General features: G+C 38.1%; 1 protein-coding gene across 26 annotated transcripts in view; it reads right to left on the bottom strand.

The window, feature by feature from the left end:
- The window catches only part of DNAH12 (dynein axonemal heavy chain 12), a 191,553-nt gene that overhangs the window by 864 nt on the left and 166,745 nt on the right, over nucleotides 1-23,944 (bottom strand). For 22 of the 26 annotated variants that reach the window (XM_086367336.1, XM_086367338.1, XM_086367348.1 and 19 more), the window contains 14 exons: nucleotides 23,771-23,929; nucleotides 23,458-23,602; nucleotides 21,512-21,662; nucleotides 20,815-21,068; nucleotides 20,477-20,617; nucleotides 16,106-16,243; nucleotides 14,593-14,826; nucleotides 14,121-14,309; nucleotides 12,225-12,328; nucleotides 10,665-10,869; nucleotides 6,145-6,282; nucleotides 5,605-5,696; nucleotides 2,567-2,634; nucleotides 1,136-1,411 (listed from right to left, as the gene is read on the bottom strand). In XM_086367336.1, coding sequence (XP_086223462.1) covers nucleotides 1,221-1,411; nucleotides 2,567-2,634; nucleotides 5,605-5,696; nucleotides 6,145-6,282; nucleotides 10,665-10,869; nucleotides 12,225-12,328; nucleotides 14,121-14,309; nucleotides 14,593-14,826; nucleotides 16,106-16,243; nucleotides 20,477-20,617; nucleotides 20,815-21,068; nucleotides 21,512-21,662; nucleotides 23,458-23,602; nucleotides 23,771-23,929 — 2,209 coding nt within the window. In that variant the 3' untranslated portion in view covers nucleotides 1,136-1,220. Of the gene's footprint in view, nucleotides 1-544; nucleotides 701-1,135; nucleotides 1,412-2,566; nucleotides 2,635-5,604; nucleotides 5,697-6,144; nucleotides 6,283-10,664; nucleotides 10,870-12,224; nucleotides 12,329-14,120; nucleotides 14,310-14,592; nucleotides 14,827-16,105; nucleotides 16,244-20,476; nucleotides 20,618-20,814; nucleotides 21,069-21,511; nucleotides 21,663-23,457; nucleotides 23,603-23,770; nucleotides 23,930-23,944 lie in introns of those variants that run through there. The other 4 variants (XR_015151493.1, XR_015151494.1, XR_015151495.1 and 1 more) reach the window with 3 other exon arrangements.

Genomic DNA, 23,944 nt, shown 5'->3' with positions numbered 1-23,944 from the left:
GTAGTGACTATTCCATTAATAGCTTTACTATAAATACTTGATCATAAGACAGTCTGGCACATTCCCCTTGTTTTTTACATGTGGTTTAGCTCTGTTTGGAAACATGGTCTCTTTACTTCACTGCTGTATTCATGAAATTTAAAAGATGAAACATTTCATTCCTGGAATAAAATGCTTTAGCAGGAGGTTGACCGTGTGAGGTGAACTCTTCCTCTGAGAACTCATGCACATAGCCATGGCAAACCAGAACCAATGTTTCATGTAAGAGAGGCCAAACATTTTACTCTGACTTAATTATCAAAAATGACTATCCCTATGGTTCTGATTCACTGGGAAGCTCCACCTACATTTTCTTTGAATTATAGAGCTGCAGCCTAAAATATCCAGGGAATCTTAAAGAAGGAATTAACTCCACACAAGATAATAAAATTTTGACTATAATTTTGTTTTGTTGAAATGTTTAAAAATGGATAATGTACACTAGTATTATGAACTCACACTAAATAATAAGAATAATAACTATTAAAAATAACACAGAGCCCACCTGGCATTTCCAGTTAAATGTGAAGCAAATGCCAAGAAGCATGATACACCTCCAGTGTACAGGATCTCCCTCCAGCCGTCTTACTGCCTTTGCGCGTCAGCCTCAGCGCTTTGAGTTTCCTTTCCTTGTCACAGGGGTACTGTGAGAAATATGGATCTGACGTTTTAAGAGTAAGACAGAAGAGGTTTAGTTCTGAAATTGTTTCAGCGTTTTCCTTATTTATAATTTATGCATTTTAAATGTTTGTGTATAATCACAATAGTTGAGTAGAAAGTAAATTATTACTGAAGCTGATGAAATGACTTAACACTTGTGAAAAAGTTAATTTTTGATATTAGTTAAAATTTTATCCAGCTAGTCTTCCCAAATCTGTTTTTCACATATATATCAAACTAAAAAAAGGAACTAAATAAAAGTTTCAAAGATTTTCCATATGACTCCAAATACACATTTCATGTTTTTCTTCACAGTTGTCTGTGGTCTCAAGAATCCATCTGGAGGGCTGTACTGCAATCGAGAGTGGTATATCACGGACGAGAACAATGTAAAGACCATTCACAAATATCACTGAAAAGAATTACACCAAGATACTTGGGTTTTATAATGTATATATTTTCAAGTAAGCAAAGGCAATTTTTTTGTAACTTCTTTCAGATGTTTTATGAAGTTGTCCAATTTAGTCATCTAATTGACAAAGCAAAGCAACCCCACGTTTGATCCAGTGTTGAGTAGGTTGGTCTGTTTTTAACAACATTGCAATGACAAAGTTAGTAGAATGTCCTGTGGTGGAAAGAGTTCCTTTACGTTCACTTGTCTTGTAAAGAGGACAGACATAGGCATTCGACTTCACGATCTTAGACTTTATAGCTTGAAAAAAAGGAAATACAGTCATTTGATAAAGGAAAAACAGTCACTGCTACTAAAAGAACAACTATTTATCTTGTAATAAAATGACCACTACTAAATCTCAGATCATGATTATGATATTTGAATATTTTAAAGTTGTTTTGGCTTTTCTTTTTTCATAGTTGGCATATAATTATGGTTATGAAACAATGTAAGTGATTTCAATATGGTACGTGATTTTAAAGACCTGATCACTTAGTCCTCTTGATCACTCAAGAGGACTTAGGAGATAAGAAGGAGAAACAAAACACAGCATAGGTAATGGGGGAGATGCAAAAATAGAAACACAGTTGCTTAGAGTTCTAATATAAGAAATCCATAAATTAGAAGAAATTGAAGTTACTATTGGTTTTCACTAGGTTATTATTCAGAAATATACACTAACTCACAAAAAGAATCTCTACATAATCCTTGCAAAGCCAGATATGAGATATTAGAAATCTTTCTAAACTGAGGCCTCATCATAGTTATAAAATGAACTGCTTTAGAAATAAAAACACTTAATAGGTTGAGTGGTAATTGGGTGATTTGTAAATGTTTTCATTTACAGTTATTTGAAAATTTTTAAAAAATAGAGAGGAAGGACAAAAGAATGAGCCTCAATTGTTCACATTTGGTGGGAAAATGATGATGGCAAAAAGGAAGAAGCAAGTAGGTTTTAAAGGGGGCAAAGCTGGTCTCCACCCCTAGTGGCTTGGGTCACCTGGCTGGTTCCTAGGCCTAGGAGTTTCTTATAGCCAGAAGACTCTAGTCAATAACTGGAGACTATGTGTCAAACCTGTTTGTGTCTCTAAGATGTGTACAAAGGCACTTCAGGATCAAAATATTGATGGGAAGCTCTAGACTTGGAAAAAGGAGAAGTGAAGGGGAGGGGCAAAGAAAATGTTATATCCCATGTGATAAGAGCAAAAAGGGGCGAAATAATAGTCATAAAATAATAAAAATGCAACACAAAAAGGGAGAATAATGTATTTCCAATATAAACATTAAATCAATATTTACTATAATTGAACAAATTCTAATAGGTCTGAGCAGAGACTTAATTGGAAAGCAGTTAAAAATATCTATCATTATGCTCCATACAACTCTACAAAGTTTTGTTAGAAATATATTTACTTGGTTTTATCCATATGATGGGCATCAGGTCAAACAGAAGTTTGGGGTACTGTTCAGCAAGCAATCCACTGTGAAGAGAAATTGACAGATGTTTATTAGAAGTAAAACAAAATCTGCATCTTAGAAATTGTGACTTAGACATTGGCTTTTAATACAAGAGAGGACCAGAGATATGCAGGGGAAAAAATGTCAAAACAAAACCAAGTAAAAGGCAATGAAGAATTGAGAAAAACAGAAGAAAATTATGGAAAGGTAATGTGTTAAATAGTAGACAAATATCAATTACTGCCACTTTAAAAGTAATGTCCATGAGGCAAACACTATGCTGTTATATTTGACCTTCACGGTAGTCTTGGCCCCATTCCAATTCCTATTTCACAGATGAAGAGTGGAGACTCAGAGGGGCTGAGTACTTTTCTCACAGTAACAGAGTTCTTAAGTACCAGTGTCCGGATTCAAATATAGAGCTTTCTATATAGAAAATGTAGTCTATCTTTCTTATGTTACATTGCGTATTTGTTTGCTTATAAGATGGAAGGAAGAAAGAAATGAAAAGATGAATACATACATAAGAAAAAGTAAGTTAAGAGAAACATCATGAGAATGAAGAAAATGAAAAGAGAAATAATCACATGAGCTGTGTGTAGCTAACTCTCCTCATATCCCAGTCTTAGAACCATCTCTGTAGAACCACCTTCATGCTCCTTCTTTTTTTAAAAAATTTATTTATTTTAATTGGAGGTTAATTACTTTACAATATTGTAGTGGGTTTTGCCGTACATTGACATGGATCAGCCATGGGTGTACCTGTGTTCCCCATCCTGAACCCCCTTCCCACCTCCCTCCCCATCCCATCCCTCAGGGTCATCCTAGTGCACCAACCCTGACACCCTGTCTCATGCATCAAACCTGGACTGGCGATCTGTTTCACATATATACATGTTTCAGTGCTATTCTCTCAGATCATCCCACAGAGTCCAAAAGACTGTTCTATACATCTGTGTCTCTTTTGCTATCTTGCATACAGGGTTATCGTTACCATTTTTCTAAATTCCATATATATGTGTTAGTATACTGTATTGGTGTTTTTCTCTCTGGCTTGCTCCACTCCGTATAATAGGCTCCAGTTTCATCCACCTCATTAGAACTGATTCAAATGTATTTTTTAATGGCTGAGCAATATTCCCTTGTGTATATGTACCACAGCTTTTTTTTTTTTTAAACTTTACATAATTGTATTAGTTTTGCCAAATATCAAAATGAATCCGCCACAGGTATACATGTGTTCCCCATCCTGAACCCTCCTCCCTCCTCCCTCCCCATACCATCCCTCTGGGTCGTCCCAGTGCACTAGCCCCAAGCATCCAGCATCGTGCATCGAACCTGGACTGGCAACTCGTTTCTTACATGATATTTTACATGTTTCAATGTCATTCTCCCAAATCTTCCCACCCTCTCCCTCTCCCACAGAGTCCATAAGACTGTTCTATACATCAGTGTCTCTTTTGCTGTCTCGTACACCAGGTTATTGTTACCATCTTTCTAAATTCCATATATATGCGTTAGTATACTGTATTTATGTTTTTCCTTCTGGCTTACTTCACTCTGTATAATAGGCTCCAGTTTCATCCACCTCATTAGAACTGATTCAAATGTATTCTTTTTAATGGCTGAGTAATACTCCATTGTGTATATGTACCACAGCTTTCTTATCCATTCATCTGCTGATGGACATCTAGGTTGCTTCCATGTCCTGGCTATTATAAACAGTGCTGCGATGAACATTGGGGTACACGTGTCTCTTTCCCTTCTGGTTTCCTCAGTGTGTATGCCCAGCAGTGGGATTGCTGGATCATAAGGCAGTTCTATTTCCAGTTTTTTAAGGAATCTCCACACTGTTCTCCATAGTGTACCACAGCTTTCTTATCCATTCGTCTGCTGATGGACATCTAGGTTGCTTCCATGTCCTGGCTATAATAAACAGTGCTGCGATGAACATTGGGGTACACATGTCTCTTTCAATTCTGGTTTCCTCAGTGTGTATGCCCAGCAGTGGGACTGCTGGGTCATATGGCAATTCTATTTCCAGTTTTTTCAGGAATCTCCACACTGTTCTCCATAGTGACTGTACTAGTTTGCATTCCCACCAACAGTGTAAGAGGGTTCCCTTTTCTCCACACCCTCTCCAGCATTTATTGTTTGTAGGTTTTTGGATAGCAGCCATTCTGACCAGAGTGAGACGGTACCTCATTGTGATTTTGATTTGCATTTCTCTAATAAAGATGTTGACTTCATGCTCCTTAAGCAACTTTCCCTGCCTTGACTTTTAACCCCTCCTTGATAGGAAAGTCTAACCCTGACTCTGGAAATAGCAATGGACTGTTAAAGAGCAGAGCTCCAAGGGAAATAATCTTTCCCTTTCTCTCTTATCTGTCTACATAGACACACACACAAATCTAAGCATTGATTAGTTTCCTATGCTGGAAATTCAGTATTTATTTATTTTGGCTGTGCTACATGTCTTGTGGGATCTTAGTTCCCCAACCAGGGATTGAACCTGGGCCACTGCAGTGAAAGTGCCAAGTTCTAACTACTGGACAGCCAGGGTATTCCCTCAGTATTCTAAATATTTATTTATTATGTCTTCAAAATATAAGAAAAAGTTTTCCGTTCACCCGTAGAAATGGGAACTTTACTATAACTGTAAACTATTTAAAAGTGAGGTGCTCCTACACATTACAAAACAGAAGTTAACTCATAAAACAGAAGAAGGAAAATAAATTCAACTAACTTTTCTACTGGTAAGTCCATTGAAATATTAACTCAAAATTGTTCAGAATCTAAAATTACTCACTTACTAATTGCTGCAGCCTGAATAATGATTTATGGCAAGAATTCTAATATTACTTATTACTTGTCATATTCTCTAGAAGAAGCCTTTTGGCTGTGGAGGATGGCAGGGGTGAAGGGCAGCAGACAGCTTATCTCACCTATGATTCAGCTACTACTAAAGAGTCTTTGCAGTTGAAACTACTGACCTTGTTCTGTCCCAGCGGGCTCCATCAAGATATAATCCATGGATATAAACACCATCTTCTGGTGCTTCCTTAGAGGTATCAGAAGGAATAACCTGAAGGCAGAAACAAATGCTAGTAGAGATTTCCTCCCTAGGTAAATGTCTCATAAAGAAAGTATTACCTAAATTTTCAGAACACGTTCAGAGAAACTTGTCCATAAAATAGCTTCTTAAACTGTACTTTTTTCTCAGTGAAATGTAATTTTAAAATAATACAGTTCTTTTTAAAGTATTTTATCTGGTTTTACTGTACATCATATTGATTTCTGCTAAAATAGAAAAGCAGTGTTGGATTATTTGAATTGAATATTGAGATGTATAAAAATTCTCTCATGGAGACAGCAAGGCAAATACTATATACTTTCTTCATAAATACAAAGAATGGAAAGAAGAAGAATTATTTGCAATGGGCAATAAAAATATGAATTCTTCATGTCCTCCTTGCTTAAATACATGCCTTTGAAGTAATGATATGCTCTGGAGTTTAAGGAGTTTACTGTACCTCAAATTCATATCCCAGTAAGTCAATAGGGATGGTATATTTTCTGGCATAATTCTGCATTGCTCCAGTTAAAAAGGCTTGGGTAAAAAAGAAGCCTGAGAGCCAAAACACACAAGGTTTTCCTGAATTATACCAGTCCTATAAAGGAAAAACAAACATTATGTTCCTTTTACTTCCTCAAGAATTACCTGACATACAATTACTGATTCTGGTTTCTGTGTATGCTGCCCACACTTTCCATCACGGGACTCTCTTTCCTGACACCAAACATACAACCTTTATTGGCCCTCCTACCTTTATCCCTTCTAGTTACTCTTCTTGGGAAATTCAAACTAATTTTACCATTAACCTGAATAAAACAAACTTTACTTGTTGTGAAAGATTAAAATCTTCTGTAAAAAGGCAAATTAAATTATTTGAGGGTTTACTATATTACTTAATCCCACTCAAAAGCAGCCATCTTTAGAAATCCTATATATTGTCTAACTACAGCCCTCATGTATTGGTTCCAATTCCTTGATTCTCTTAACCTCCCTGCCTCCACACCATGATTCTGGATCCACTTTAGATACCCTGGTCTTCTTTCCCAATCATGTGTACCTCTTTTTGTTTCTTCCCTTTCTCTGTTCAATACATCTATAATGATGCTGCCAGAGTACACCTCTCCATGCATGGTTTGGATGGCTCAACATCTCATACAATACTTCAGTGATCTACTACTACCCTACCAAAGTAAAGCCTAAAACACCTCAAGTCTCCCATTCAAGATACTTCATAAGCTGGTCCCAGATTGTATTTATATATCTATCCCTTTTAGTTCCCCTTTAAACATCTGACATTCTGATCAAATGGTGGCCTCTTCTCTGCAGTTGGTAAACTTCTGTTGTTTTTTCTGTTTATCTGAAAGTGGTATGACTCTTATATCCCTCTATGGGATGAATCCTCCTAACATTTCAACGGGAACACCACTCTGGTGGTGGAGCTCTACCTTCTGGAGTGGGCATGTGATTCATGCCAAGCTGATCATACTCCAGTCATAGTGACTGATTCGGGAATGGACATGTAACCCAATCAAAGCCAGAGATGTACAGACTCTTGCTGGGACTTCTGGGGGAAAAGATTCACTCTAAACAGTTTTGTGGATATGATGCCAGAGCTTCTATTGCTATCCTGCTGCCATCAAACAAGAACATAGAGTGGAGTTAACCCACAGAGAATGAAGCCAAGCGATGAAGGGCAAGATGCCAGGATCAGGTAACTGCATTTGCATCCCAGGTAAAAAGCTGCCTGGAGTCACTTTACTTCCTGGATTTTTCAGTTACATGAGGGAATGAATTTAATTTTTGCTTTTATCAAAAATTTTACTAAATAATCAATCCTAAATGATATACTATCTTTCATCATCCAGGTGTCTCTAAGCCCTCTTCCTTTATTTGCAGTGTTCAAAACCATTCATCCTTTAGACCAGCTCACATGCTACCTCATCCAAAAACCATCTGCTTTCTTATGTTAAAAAAACTCTCTCCCTTTTTTGAATTCCCGGAGCATTTTACATGTTGGTCTTTTATGACACATCCCTTACTATACTGAATTACATAGGTTATCATCTGAGGGCTATTGGCAAACTGAAGGCAACCTGGCAACCCTGTCTAACGACAAGATGCTTTTGACAAAGTGAGTCTCAATTCACATCTGAATGAACAGATGAATCAATAAAATGAACTTTGTCTCTGAGTGAGCAGCACACTATGGGAAGGAGTCAGCTTTGCTTCCTGGGAAGAAGAGAACAAACCACTGCTGGAGATGCTGCAACTGTACAAGCTGCCAGATCAAGAAGAGGTAAAGAAAGAGATGGAGCTCAGTAAGGGTACAAGCCAGGCAGAACGAGCCCCATGCAGAGAAAGCTGTAAGAACCCAGAAAGCAAGTATATAGAACATTCCCTTGCTCACTTCAGGTCTTCATTTAGCCAAGAATGTCATGAATGTCTGGGTCAGCTACTTACATATCCATAAAATCTCTGAACTAGCTACCATTTACTGTTTAGTGCATGCCAGGAGCTAGGTGATTTACATGCATCACCTCATTTAGTCCATAATTCAGTGAGTTAGGTATTATTCCTCCCATTTTGCCAATGAGGAAATCAAGGTGCAAAAAGATGAGTATCTTCTTCAAAGTCACATACATACTAAATGTTGGATCCTGGATTTAATCTGAGATGCCAGCCAGTGTGCAAAAAACTTAAAAAAAAAAAAAAAAAGGCACAGGCTGGAGGAAAGGAAGATAAGCAGGGTGAACAGTGAGAGAGAAATGAGAAAAGGGGGGAAAAACCTCCAGACCACTCATTTGTTTAATTTGTTAATTCTAAGAACCATTAGGAGGTGAAAAGACAGTGTCTTCAATAATTATTACTGGGAAAACTGGACAGCCACATGTAAAAGAATGAGATTAGAACATTCTCTAACTCCATACAAAAAAATAAACTCAATATGCATTAAAGACCTCTATGTAAGACCACACAGTATAAAACTCCTAGAGGAAAACACAGGCAGAACAGGCTTGCACATAAATCGCAGCAGATTTTTTTGAATCCGTCTCCTAAAGTAAAAGAAATAAAGGCAAAAATAAACAAATGGGACCTAATTAAACTTAAAGTTTTTGCATAGCAAAGGAAACTATAAACAAAATGAAAAGACAACCTATTGAATGGGAGAAAATATTTGCAAATGATATGACCAATGGGAGATTAGTACCCAACATATATAAGTAGTTCATACACCTCAACATCAAACAAACAGCCCAATTAAAGCATGGGCAGAAGAACTGAACAGACATTTTTCCGAACAGCAGATACAGATGGTCAACAGGTACATGAAAAGATGCTCAACATCACTAATCATCACAGAAATGCAAATTCAAAACCACAATGAGATACCACCCTGCACCTGTCAGAACAGCTATCACCAAAATGAACATAAATAACAAATGTTGGTGAAGATGTGAAGAAAAGGGAACCCTTGTACACAGTTGATGGGAATGTAAATTGATGCAGGCAGTATGGAAAACAGTATGGAGGTTTCTCAAATAACTAAAAAGGAGAACTAACATATGACCCAGAAACTCCACTCTAGGATATATATTGGGGGAAAAAAACACACTAGTTTGAAAAGATTCATGCACCTCAATGTTCATAGCAGCATTATGTACGATTGCTAATATGTGGACGCAGCCTAAGTGCCCATCAATAGATAAAGAAGACCGGGTATACACATACAATGGAATGCTACTTGACCATTAAAAAGAATAAAATTTTGCCATTTGAAGCAACAAAGATGGACTTGAAATACGTTATGCTAAGTGAAATAAGTCAGACAAAGAAAGACAAATACTGTATGATGTCCCTTATATATGGAATCTAAAAAATACAACAAACTAAGTAAATATAGCAGAAAAAAAAAAGAAGCAGACTCACAAAAACAGAGAACTAGTGGTTGCCAGCTGGAGGGACGGGCAGCAGTATAGGGATGGAGGACTGGGAAGCACAAACTATTGGGTGCTAAGACCGGCTCAAGAATATTGGTATAACGTGGAGAATAAAGCCAACATTTGGTAATAACTGTAAATGGAAAGTGACCTTTAAAATTTTTATAAAAAGAAACAAAAATAGTCCAATGAAAAATTGATCAAGGAGATGAACAGCAATTCACAGGAGAAGATATGAATACAAATGGCAAGTGCACATACAAAAAGAAGCACAGACTCACTAAAAATCAAAGAAACTCAACTTGAAACAATAAGATATGACTGACCTATCAGATTGGCAAAAATTAAAAAGGGATGTGTATGAGAAAGCCTCTCTATCCACATCTTCACAAATATGGCTGTTTTATTATTAGCTTCTGTAGTAAAACTAATAGAGCTTTCATATAATAAAGCGGCAACTGAAAACTGAAAGATCATATATATGAATTTCCAAAACGTATTCTGGGGGCTCTCCCCACCAACTAGCCCCATGTAAGCATCAACCATAGGGTGGGGAGAAGCAGAGGAGCTGTGGAGGAAAACACTGTGCTGCCCACATATCCTTTACCTGTGAGTTTGGGGGGTGAAGGGCTTAGAGATTTCAAAGCACTCACCTTTTCCCTGGCTTTATGAGATAAGAGATAAGATGCACTGATTTCTATATAATGGCCAATTACTGATTAATCCAAGCCTCAGGCTTTTTTTGTAATTTACTGTCAGCATCAAAATCATAAGACCAAGTTGTGGTCACAGAAACCACAAACAGAATCTTCAGAAATATAACTGTCACGTGTTACTTGAGTTTGGGTAACATAACATTTTAATCACTTCCAAATACGTGTACTTCTCAATACCCTAAAATTTCGGTTAGATTACCATGAAACTACTTATCCATTTCATCTAACTCAGAGACATTCAAGTGACCACGGGCAATTTTTAGTATCTCTCCAGTCAAGCAGAAAAATGAAATAGTATGTATAAATTATATATAACTTTTAACCTGTAAAAAGTTCAGCCGGGCTAGAAAATCTGTGATGTAACTTCCTAGGGGTTTAAGACTTGGGTATGAGCGTTGCGCCCATATTTCTGGAACCTTTCCAACAAGCAGACTGCCAGACAGTGCCTCCAACGCAGAATCCATCACGACCACACCCCTAATAGCTTTTTCAAGGTCCCGTAGAGTGTTGCGTATAGTTTTAATTAAGCTGCAAGGAAAGCAATTGTGTCATCATCATATATATGATAATAAATATCAATATACAGTCCATCCAGAAGAAAGAGTAGGATATCATTCACGGTTTTATGGGAGTATTTCCCAAAATTTGGTCACCTCCCACTTCATAATGTAAGGTAATTTTAGGTGATACTTGGATGAACATTTTTCATTTTAATTATTACATATGCATTTTAAATATAGAAAATAATATAACTTGCACATCAAAATTGCTTTCTGGGTAATATTGCTTAAGACCAGGCTAATTTAAACAGAGAATTATTTAAGGAAAAGTATCAGGTAAATAATGTTACAGGTGACATGCAAATATGGGAAGAGTTATAAAGGCACAATGCAATGGTTGAAACTTTGGAAACACTGCATAAAAATCTAAAGTGTATATTCATTCATACCCTTATAAGTACTTTGCTTCTCACTTAGGTCCCAAATTCTAAGAATATCATAAATATACCTCAAGTGAGGGTTTTGGGCTATAAGCCTCAACAACTGAGAGACAATATGTTATTATGTACAAACACATATGGTCTTTGTATTGTTGTTGCTGTTTAGTTGCTCAGTCGTGTCTGATTTTTTGTGATCTCACGGACTGGAGCCTGCCAGGCTCTTCTGTCCATGGCATCTGCCAGGGAAGAATACTAGAGTGGGTTGCCATTTTCTTCTCCAGGGGGTCTTCCTGACCCAGGGGTCAAACCCATGTCTCCTACATTGGCAGGCAGATTCTTTACAACTGAGCCACCAGGCAAGTCTAGATGTATAAGATGTATAAGTCTTTGTATAAGAGATACTAAATTCATTAAGGCATCATAGGGTTTTAATATGTCTTATTTTAAAAAGTCTGGAAAGTTAAACTTGGAAACACTAGAAAATTCATAACCAAAACAATTCTCCATTCCTTAAGCCAGTATTGAGCTTTAGAAAATTCAATTTAAAAATTTAAAGCAAATAATCTGCTTGCTATTTTAGGGTACCTACCAATCTAGATTAGACTTAGGAAGAAAGTGGGCAGAAAAATGACTAAATATGTATCTACACATAGGCTTAGATAAAGGTCATTCCAGCTTTATTTCCTGAGGAGAAGAGCAATGGATGGATGAAAAATTACGATTAATGAATATTTTTAACCAGATCTCTTTTTTCATCATCATTTTTACATTAGAAAAGGTATGCTCCCTTCTGGGGCAGTATGCAACTCTAAAAAAGGAGACAAATTCTAACAAAATGGCAAGTTTTGATAATTTTTTCTTAAAATTTTGATTCAATATTGGTGTATCTTTTTATCAACTTTGGCTGGTAGCTTTCTGAATCACTGGGTGTAGAGCTCCTTACTTGTTAAATCTTTCCATTTCTTGCACTAACACAGTATTCATGCTCTCTTCATATCTCACAGGATACTTGAGCAGTGCTGATTCAATGTCAAAGTCACTTGGTAGCTAAGAGAATAAAATTTGAAGATCACGTATTACTCTCAAAATGAACAGTGTCATTCGGCTATAATATCAATAATAGTTAACATTAGGCATTTACTATGTGCCAAGAATTATGTTAAGTGCTTTCCAAATATTATGTAATCCTTGCCATACAGTTTCAGGTGGCCATTATTATCTCCATTTTACAGATAAGAACATTTAAGTACAGAGAGGTGAAGCAAATGCCTAAAGGTACACAATTCAGAAGCAGTCTGTTCAAATCCATAGGTCTCTAACACTAAGGCCCATGCTCTTTCCTATAGGATATAGCACTGAGTAGAAGATATATATTTCTAAAAAGCTGTGTAATTTTCTTTTGTAAATTGGATTTTATTTTCCATTAATAAAACTGATATATCATTTCACAACTGTTTTATATTTATTTCAACAAATTATCAACAGGCTCAAAATAGCTTTGTTTACACCACTACCAAATAATTAATGTGTAAGTGTAGCAAGGTTCCAGGGCTTAGGGAGAAAGAAAGTCACTGAGTATCTGATTTTAATGAGGCATCTCAGAGACGGTTGAGAAGAAGTGATAACGAGGACTTTGGGGGTATAAGCAAGCCCCCTGACACTGGCGTTTGCACTCTTAGAGGAATTTCCCTACGAGAAATTTCCCTATGAGGAAGGTGCCAAACTAAAAAGTTGAGCATCCAGACCGTCCCCAGGTGATGGCCCTTGGTGGTGCAAAAGAATTCTAAGTCACACTAGGTAGCGTCATTCAAAGTATGACACCAGTGGTTGGTCAGCACAACCATTCTACACCAACTAAGTCCCATATGCCACCGCCAGGTAACTTCTTACTGGGGTCTTGTAAGAGCCACCATTTTGGGAGGACAAGAACCTTTCCCCAAAGACATAAATCACACAAGCAGGAGGTTCTGGGGTGAGAAGTAGCAGTCCATAGGTAGAGGCGGGAGAACGTTGGTGTGCTTTCACACTAGGGCAGCAGGCAATGATGCTCACTACTTGTCTCCAGTGACCACAGCCAGACTGAAGCTTCTAGGTCTGAGTAGGCTCTACTTAAGGAGTGGTGTAAGGCAAGGGCACTGACTGGGAGAGGAGGATAGGTGCCATCTGAGGACTTACAAGGCAGATGGAGCAGGGTCAGGCTGTGCTCTGTCAGAGTGCCTGATGCTGAAACATGGGGATAATTATAGTGCTCATCCTGGAGAGGAGCTGTGAAGATCTCTGCTTGGGGCTATAAAGTCCTCTTAGTAGTTCCTTATTCAATTTAAGGCAGAAAAAAGTGAGGAAAGAGAACACCATTTCATTCTCCCAGGGCTAAGTACACTGGAATGCAGTATGGGAGGAGAAGCTGTAGCTGCTAATTTAGTGCTGCTCTTACCTCCCTGTGCCTCCTCACTTCTGAAGTATAGATTAAACAGCATTCCATTCTTGAATCAGCAAGTTCAGACAGTTTCCCCCATTTAAAAAAAGAGTAGGTCCACCATTTTTATTTAGAAATGATAAGAAATCATATATTCAGTAGCTCCACAACTCTAGTTACTAGGAACTTAATATTTGCAGGCATTATGCAAAGCGCTTCAAATTAACGATACCCTGAATGTTCACAAGAACCTTACACAGGTGGCACTGTCATCACCACTTTTCTAGTTTGGAAACTAATGTTCAGAAAAGCAAAGTATATCACTCAGGCATAATGTTGCTACCTGGAGTTTTCAGATTGACATTTCAGTCCCATTTTGATTTATGTTATATTCCAAGAAACACATTTTAAGCTAAATATTACCTTGTTGAGAATATCTTTGGTAATTTCTAGTAGAATCTGGTCAGTGCTTCCTGAGGATCCTGTTTGTTTGGAGCCTCCTTGGGTGAGGAGCAATGACTCAAAGAGGACTTTCGTTTGTTGAAGATCTTTGGAGATATCAACATTTTCATGTAATCCAAATATCTCAGGGTGTTGAGTAAAAGGAAGTTTCTACCAGAAAATAAATTCAACAAGCATTACAGTTTAATTGGGTACGTTAATTCATAAGGTAGACATGTGCAGACCGAAAAGGGTTAAAAATCAACTAAACATCAAACAACAGAGGGATCAAACTTTTCCAAGTCTCAGTAACTACGAGAAACAAAAACACTGTATTGAAAGCTGATTGTACCTAAGACTTGTCTAATTTTTTACATTACGGGGGACTACTTCACTATTTGCTTTTAAGAAAATCACACTTGAATCTAACCCTATTTTCAGTGACATCAGTTACCTTAATGAATTCAATGTATTCATTATAAGTGCCTTTGGGAGGGGCAAAATAGTTTCCGCTAGGAGAAAACTTATAATGAGAGTTTTCGATTATGTGTGGGTTATAAAAGTCAGCCAGCATGGTTAAGAGGAGACGTCTGTCCCAGTCATCTGTCACTCTTCCTCCGTAGTTACACTCCCCAGTCAGGTAAGAGATCGCTTCAAATGGAATTGTATCATATTCATTGATAAATAGCTGAAACAAAGCAAAAATGAAATGAGAAAAACCATAGTGTATTTCCCTTCATTTCCATTCAATCAATCAATCAATCACTGATCAGTCTATACACATGGAAGTGGGGCTGGAAGAACTATCATCAGGGTTGTTTTAAAGCCTCGTGTTGTTAAGGCCCTTATCACAGCAAAGAGGCAGAATATACAGTATCCTGTGGTTCTCTAGTTGGATTGATATGGTTGGTAAAACATGACAGAAATGATGGGAAAGTACTGGAGTTGGACAGACTTGAAGTTCAAATCCTACCTCAATGGGTAAATTCACTTCTTAGCTTTGGTTTCCTCCAAAACAGGCATAATACCCACCATACAGTGTTGCTGTGAGGATTAGAATTCATGCAGATAATGTAAGTAATGTGCCTAGTTCAAAGTCTGAGTGAGCAGGAACTCATAGTGGACATTCGTTCCTCTGTTTGTTTGTTGGAGGATGCTGACCATCTCATGCGTCTCATGTTTCACTGCAAGTCTACAGAAACTGAAAACAACCAATCGCTCACTTTCTCAGTCCCCTTTGGCTAAAGCCTAGGCCTGTGACCTGGGCTTGGAATCTCAGATGCAGCCGTGCTGGACTGAACTGGAGTTTAGTGTGCAAAGAAGCAGGGACAGCAAAAGATCTTTTTTGATGACCTCATAGCAGATGAAAGTCTCAGTGGCACCTATGAGAGCTGCAGTGTCTAATATGTAACAGGGGTAGAAGGAACGCTCTCACCAGATATGGTACGATTCTAGATATGACACTGCATGCCATGGCTGTCCAGCCATCTTGGTGATTCTGCGACCTACACAATATTCTTTCAATAGATTCCTTTTCTACTGTTTTTGTTGACTGATAGAGGTAAATTGTTGATTTAACTGAGAGGAAGCTAAGAGGAGCGTATAGTGAGGACCTATACAAAGCCAACACTGAGGAGGGCACTGCCAAAAGAAAGAACTAGGGTCTTTGATAGCAACACTTTTGTTGAAAAACCCCCTCCAGAGTCTGTCTTTCCTCCGCAACTCTTTTTCACGTGAGATAAAAAGTTTCATTATGGATTAAGCCAGTTTGAATCAAGGTTCCCATTATTTGCAGCAGAAAAACTCAGATGGAAAAATATCCTTTGTAAGCCAAAATTATAATTATTACTGCCATCCAGCCAACTATTCGTGTTGTTGGGAGAAATGAATGTTATTCTAAGCAAAGGGAATTGCCTAGGGCCTGGAACACAGTAATCCCCCATCAACATTAGTCTTTCTAATTTTACCTGTAGTTGTCGAATACTGATGCGTAAGTCGGATTCATTAAATCCATATGGAATATTCCACCCAAGAGGACCAAATTTCTTTCGCTCCTGCACAAGGGCATGAAAAAAGCAAACTCCAAACAGCAACTTCTCCCAAGCCTTTAAGACAAAAATATGCAACAAGAGAAAATTCTGATCAGATTTCCGTTATTAAAATGAGGGGGACTGATGACCTTTCATTGTGAGATTCTATGATCATATATCTCTACAAACTTTTATTTAGAAAGACTATCTAAAACAATGCTCACTATAAAAAATATTAATCTCACAACTTCTACATCTTGTACAAACACTTATGCATTGCCCTTAGTCTGCATTTGTACACTGACAGTTTGGAAGGCTGTGGATAGAGGCCTAAGCAGACCTCACTGCTGTGTCCACACAGCAAACGGCTCCCACACTGCCTCAGCACCCCCTCCATCAGCCACAGATACAAACCCTGCTTAAACAGACTCCACGTTTTAAGAACCTACTATGGATCTCACCACAGCTGGCTGGGTTCAAGGCCACCAAAGGCAACAGAGCGTCTGCTTGGAGCCATTCACCAGAGGGGACAGAGAAAAGAATGAACAAGGCCTCAAATTACCAGGGGCTTGTAATCTGGCAGGAAAACTAGCCAGGTGGGCAAGGATCACACAGAATCTGATCAGGACTGTGGCACTGAAAAGAATGAGTAATTGTGCCTTCAGGGAACAGTCTGAGGGGAAGAAGCCAGAGTGTTAACAGTGGGCACTTTATATTAAAACAAACAAACAAAAATCTTATGACTTAACAAAACCCTCCAAAGCTAGACAAACTGCAATAACATTATACATTATTAAAATGCAATAGTGCTGGAGAGACATGCCAAGATGGCAGAATACGAAGATCCTGAACTCATCTCCTTCCTTGACGCACCAAAGTTACCACTGCTTATAGAGCAGCTATCTATGAGAACAACCTGAGGAATAGCAGAAAAGATTTTCCACAACCGAAGACATAAAGAAGTAATCATAAGATGGGTAGGAGGATCACCATACCACCTTCTCCACTCTACTAAGTCCTCTTTCCAGCTAAAATCACAAATATCTTCCCTTTGTCCCAGAGCTACAAACAAAATTATTGCTCAGGACTGGGGTCACACAGAGCATCATCAAGCAGAAAGAAACAAGCTGGCTTCCAAAGAATTTGACCCTTTATCTGCAATATCATTCTTTTTCCGGTTCAAATAGGCAAATATGATAAATACCATAGTATGCATGTGTGTAAAGGGAGAGGATGGTTTTCTCTTAGTACTGATGCTTCCTTCCATGTAGGGAAATATCAATTAATGTAACACTCCTGGATTTTCTATGTTCTTAAATTCAATGGTAGAGAGAGGAGTACCTATCTAATGGGTAAATTTGGGAAAAGTTAAGCAAATAAGATTTGCTCAGCTTTTCCCTTTTCTTTCTTAGATGTGAGCTTCCTGCTGGGAAGGAAGTTTTCCTCTGTTCCTCTGGGTAGATAAATCTGCTTCATTCTGGGTTCTGTAACATTAAGTTCATTTGTTCACAGATATAATCCAAATCTTCCAACCTAGTCTATATCAGTAATTAAGGTTATAATTTGGTTCCCATATATTTATACTTTTTTCCTGTTTCTTAACTGGTAAGAATTTGGGTAGAGAAGAGGAGTGCTATTTATTGGAACTGCTACTGTCCTCAATACCATGTGCAAAACTGTTTTACAAACAGACACACTGAAGAAGATAAATAAAAGAAGGCTGAGCAAGATAGTTCCAGAAAAACATCTACTTCTGCTTTATTGACTACACCAAAGCCTGTGATTGTGTGGATCACAAAAAAATGTGGAAAATTCGTAAAGAGATGGGAACACCAGACCACCTTACATGCCTCCTGAGAAATCTGTATGCAGGTCAAGAAGCAACAGTTAGAACTGGACATGGAACAACAGACTGGTTCCAAATTGGGAAAGGAGTAGTACATCAAGGCTATATATTGTCACCCTGCTTATTTAACTTACTTGCAGAGTACATTATGAGAAATGCCAGGCTGGATGAAGCACAAGCTAGAATCAAGATTGCTGGGAGAAATATCAATAACCTCAGATATGCAGATGACACCACCCTTATTTATGGTAAAAAGCAAAGAGAAACTGAAGAGCCTCTTGATAAAAGTGAAAGAGGAAAGTGAAAAAGCTGGCTTGAAACTCAACATTCAAAAAACGAAGATCATGGCATTTGGTCCCATCACTTCATGGCAGATAGATGGGGAAACAATGGAAACAGTGACAGACTTTATTATTTTGGGCTCCCAAATCACTGCAAATGGTGACTGCAGCCATGAAATTAAAAGACGCTAGCTCTTTAGAAGAAAAGTTATTATCAATATAGACAGCACATTAAAAAGCAGAGACATTACTTTGCCAACAAAGTCTGTCTAGTTAAAGCTATGGTTTTTCCAGTAGTCATGTATGGATGTGAGAGCTGGACTATAAAGAAAGCTCAGCACTGAAGAATTGATGCTTTTGAGCTGTGGTGTTGGAGAAGACTCTTGAGAGTCCCTTGGACAGCTAGGAGATCAAACCAGTCAATCCTAAAGGAAATCAACCCTGAATATTCATTGGAAGGACTGGTACTGTAGCTGAAGCTCCAATTCTTTGGCCACCTGATGCAAAGAACCGACTTGTTGGAGAAGACCTTGATGCTGAGAAAGATTGAGGGCAGGAGAATAAGGAGGTGAGAGAGAATGAGTCGTTGGATGGCATCACTGTCTCAATGGTCATGAGTTTGAGCAAACTTAGAGAGATAGTGAAGGACAGGGAAGTTTGGCATGCTGCAGTTTATGGGGTCGCAAACAGTCAGACATGACTTAGTGACCGAACAACAACACTGAAGAGTGTTATTAATATGTCAAAACATTATTATTAGAATTTCCATGAAGACAGATTTTTTTTGGTGGTGGTGGTGTCTATTTTATTCTCACTGCCTTATATTTAGTACCTAACACACATATTGTTGAAACAATAAAAAATAATGTGAAAATAGACTGCTAAAGGCACTGTTGGACTTTTGTACAAACTAAGATATATTCATTCACTCAGTTCAGTTCACTCAGTCGTGTCCGACTCTTTGCGACCCCATGAACTGTAGCACACCAGGCCTCCCTGTCCATCACCACCTGCCAGAGTCTACCCAAACCCATGTCCATTGAGTCAGTGATGCCATCCAACCATCTCATCCTCTGTCGTCCCCTTCTCTTCCTGCTCTCAATCTTTCCCAGCATCAGTGTCTTTTCCAATGAGTCAGCTCTTCACATCAGGTGGCCAAAGTATTGGAGTTTCAGCTTCAACATCAGTCCTTCCAATGAACACCCAGGACTGAACTCCTTTAGGATGGACTGGTTGAATCTCCTTGCAGTCCAAGGGACTCTCAAGAGTCTTCTCCAACACCACAGCTCAAAAGTATCAATTCTTTGGCACTCAGCTTTCTTTACAGTCCAACTCTCACATCCATACATGACTACTGGAAAAACTATAGCCTTGACTAGATGAACCTTTGTTGACAAAGTAATGTCTCTGCTTTTTAATATGCTGTCTAGGTTGGTCATAACTTTCCTTCCAAGGAGTAATCATCTTTTAATTTCATGGCTGCGGTCACCATCTGCAGTGATTTTGCCCAAAAAAATAAAGTCTGACACTCTTTCCACTGTTTCCCCATCTATTTGCCATCCATCCATGGGACTGGATGCCATGATCTTAGTTTTCTGAATGTTGAGCTTTAAGCCAACTTTTTCCCTCTTCTCTTTCACTTTCATCAAGAGGCTCTTTAGTTCTTCTTCACTTTCTGCCATAAGGGTGGTGTCATCTGCATATCTGAGGTTATTGATATTTCTCCCAGCAATCTTGATTCCAGCTTGTGCTTCCTCCGGCCCAGCGTTTCTCATGATGTACTCTCTGCATATCAGTTAAATAAGCAGGGTGACAGTATACAGCCTCGACGTACTCCTTTTCCTATTTGGTACCAGTTGTTGTTCCAGACTGTTGTTCCATGTCCAGTTCTAACTGCTGCTTCCTGACCTGCATACAGGTTTCTCAAGAGGCAGGTCAGCTGGTCTGGTATTCCCATCTCCTTCAGAATTTTCCACAGATTATTCACTCAATAAATATTTATTTGAATATCTACTACACGTGAAGCAGAACACAAACTATTGGGAATAAAATGATGAGCAAGATAGGTACAATTTCTGTCTTCTTAGGAAATGCGTAAAGTTTAGTATTAAATAAAATATTTATGTTCTCATATTTTTCACTGTAAAACACATTTTAAAAGTTCCAGAGGCTGAATATTACCAGTTCCTTTCCTTCACATCCACTGAAAAACTCAGGATCAGAAACTGGATCAGTGAGGTAAGACTGGAGAAGATTTAGCCGAAGACCAGTAGGAGGTTCATTAGTCATTTTGACTCCATTCTGTAGAATTGTTACTGGGAACTGAGACAGAACAAACAAAGAGCATTACTCTAGATAACCACTCAAGTCTTAAAAATGCATACAGTAGTGGATTAAAAGTAGGTATAAGAGAGGACTCCAGAAATATTTTTTAAAACCTCGTAATGTTAAGCATTTAAGATATACAGTGTAATAGTTAACCAAATAAATGTACTAAAATCCATAAGAAATAAACATACTTTTGGAGATGGGTAACTTGTGAGCCAAAGCCTAAAGGATGAGTTACAGGCTTCAGGAGAAAAATCTTCACATATTTTTTCTAACATGGGCATCCAGGAGACAGCGAGGTGACAATTCTGTAGGCAAACCCAAGTTCCTTCCTCTATTGCTGCTTTAATCATTTTTGTTGCAATGGGTCCTTGTCCCTGTCCCAGTGAAATAGCTTGAAATTTATTTCCAGACATAGCTTTATCATTTGCAAATTTTAGGAGGCCTAAGAGGGCATAAAAATAAATGGTTTCACTGCTTATTCTAAAATTATAAAATATGCTTTATGTTTCAGTATATAACAAGCATTTAACTGTGAAAAATTCTAGTTATTACTTTTCCTTATAAATACCAAATTTACTAAGTGATTTATAATCATCCAGGAAATAGATACTGAACAAGACAATTTATTTATAATTTCTTAAAGTTGGCAGTAGGCTTCCCTGGTGGCTCAGGTACAAAGAGTCCGCCTGCCAACACAGGAGACAAAGGTTTGATCCCTGGGTCAGAAGATCCCCTGGAGAAGGAACTTGCAATCCACTCCAGTATTCTTTCCTGGAAAAATTCCATGGACAGAGGAGCCTGGCAGGCTACAGTACATTGGGTCACAAAAGGTTCGAACACAACTTAGTGACTAAACAACAACAAAAGTTGATGGTATATGCTTACTGGCCATGGGATCTGCTCCTGGAGACAACACAAAAATTAAGGGAATGGTGCAATTTGAATCCAAATAACTCTTTGTCAAATCAAATGGTGGAGGCTCTACAAACTTTTTCCCTAGTTTGTCAGTTACATAATTAGTTATAGCTGGAGTTATCTGTTGAAGAGAGAAAAAATACAATCTTTAGAGTAATTTTTACTTCACAAAACAACTTTTTTCCTGAAAACTGACAAAGAGCAAACTCTGAGTCTAATGGACAAGAAAAACATGCAGTATATGATAGGCAAAGTACTAGTTTTCCTAATATACAAAAAGTACCTATAAAGTAATGGACAAGACTAACAATCCAAGAGAAAATGGGCAAAGAAGATAAACAGTTTATAGAAAATGAAATAGAAATGGATCTTAAACATGTGAAAGGATGTTCAGTCTCATTCAGTATAGCAGAGACTGCAAACTGTCCCATTCTGTGTCTCCTATTGGTAACAGAACCCCAAGTTTTCCCAGCCTTTCATGCAGCAAGATGTGGCCAAGTTTTGGTCAGAGAAATACAAATAGAAATTATATATGGAGCTTCCAGATTCTATTTTTATAAGGAAACTGTTTGCTTTCAACACTCTCTTCTCCTGTTCAACAGAAGTGGTGTTTATGAGCTAGCTTCAATCTCACTGACAAGGACCAAACTTCAGGAGACTTCTCTAGCATGAGAAAAGAAACTTGAGTCCCTGGATGATCTTAAGAATCTCTGTACCCTGCCAGCTTTCAAGCATTTGCTCAGGGCTCTTAGGAAAGATGGAGATTAACTTCTATTTCATTTAAGCTACTGTATTTTAGGTCTCTTTGTTACAGAAGCTTAGTCTATACCCTAATACTTAAAAATAAGAAAAATACAGATTATAATTAGTTGCTGAGTTGTGTCTGACTCTTTGCAACCCCACAGATTGTTAACCTGTCAGGCTCCTCTGTCCATGGGATTCTTCAGGCAAGAATACTAGAGTGGGTAGCCATTCCCTTCTCCAAGGGATCTTCCTAACTCCAGGGGATCTTCCTAACCTAGCACTCCCACACTGCAGGAAAGATTCTTTACCATCTGAGCCATCCTTATCAGATGGTTAAATAAATGGGACATCAATAGCCTCTGTGTACTCATCCCTAGATTGTTTATTTTTCACAGTAGGCTAAAACCTGTTAGCTCAAAAGTCCATTGGCACTAAATTCAAAATATTACATATTCAACTGTTTTAAACATAGCCTAAATAAGCAGATTTTTAGCCATTTAGAGCCTGTCTACTTTGCGGCAGACAAAGGATGAGATGGTTGGATGGCATCACTGACTCAATGGACATGAGTTTGAGCAAACTCAGGGAGACAGTGAAGGACAGGGAAGCCTGGTGTGCTGCAGTTCACAGGGTCTCGAAGGGTCGGACACGACTTAGCGAATGAACAACAATAGCAGATTCGACACTACAAAAGAAGAAATCACCACATTTAAAGACAACAATAGAAACTGTCCAACTGAGGCAAAGTGATACAAAAAATTTTAAAGTAATTAACAGAATATCAGACAACTGTGGTATAATATCAAGTAGTATGCATGCTAAGTTACTTCTCATGTCAGCCTCTGTATGACCCTATGGACTGTAGGCCCCCAGGCTCCTCTGTCCATGGGGATTCTCCAGTCAAGAATAGTGGAGTGGGTTGCCATGCCCTCCTCATCAAGCAGTGTAATGTATATTTAATTGAAATCATGGGCATAAAATATTTGAAGAAATAATAGCCAAAGTTTTTCTCGAGTTGAAGAAAACTATAAATTTACAGATCCAAGGACCTCAGTGAACCCATCTGAGCATCTGAAATGAAGGTTAAAGTACCAAATAATAGTAACTTTAAACCTAGTGTTTTATAAATGGCAGATTATCTGGGTTCCAAATAGAACCCATCTGTTTTTTACCTTATCAGGTCTTAAGCACCGAAGAATGATTATTTTCTGTAGTTCATTTAGCCTTGTATCCATTGGTGCTGGAAATTTAGCATTGTGTGGCTCCTTACTGGCATAGATCTCCCGCCATTCAGATACATTGTCATAAAAATGATCCCTAATGGAAAGAAAAGCTTAACAATTATCCTTTCACTGAGAAAAACTGAAAGAGATCATTGAATGAGGAGATGAATCAAGACAGTTTTATAACTGTTTTTTAAAGATCACTAGATTACAGATTTACCCATCACCATTCAGTGCTAAGTCATCATGTTTAAACAAGTACCTGAGTCCTCTGAAGGCAGGAAATTCGCTTGCACGACAAATTTCCTCCCAGCTTTTATCCTGCAGCCAAGTTGGATCAGGATTTTTCTCAGCACTCTTAAGACTTACTCCTCCAGTTAAAAGAAACATCAGTTCTTGGTATTCAATCTCTTTCTTTGCCCTGTGTTCCCAAAAT

Source organism: Bos grunniens, chromosome 22 (genome assembly GCF_055505025.1).
Source record: "Bos grunniens cultivar Pamir isolate PY7600 chromosome 22, Bosgru_T2T1.0, whole genome shotgun sequence".
Taxonomy (NCBI): Eukaryota; Metazoa; Chordata; class Mammalia; order Artiodactyla; family Bovidae; genus Bos; species Bos grunniens.
Note: the sequence above shows the minus strand (reverse complement) of the source record. Positions and strands in the feature narration are given on the sequence as shown.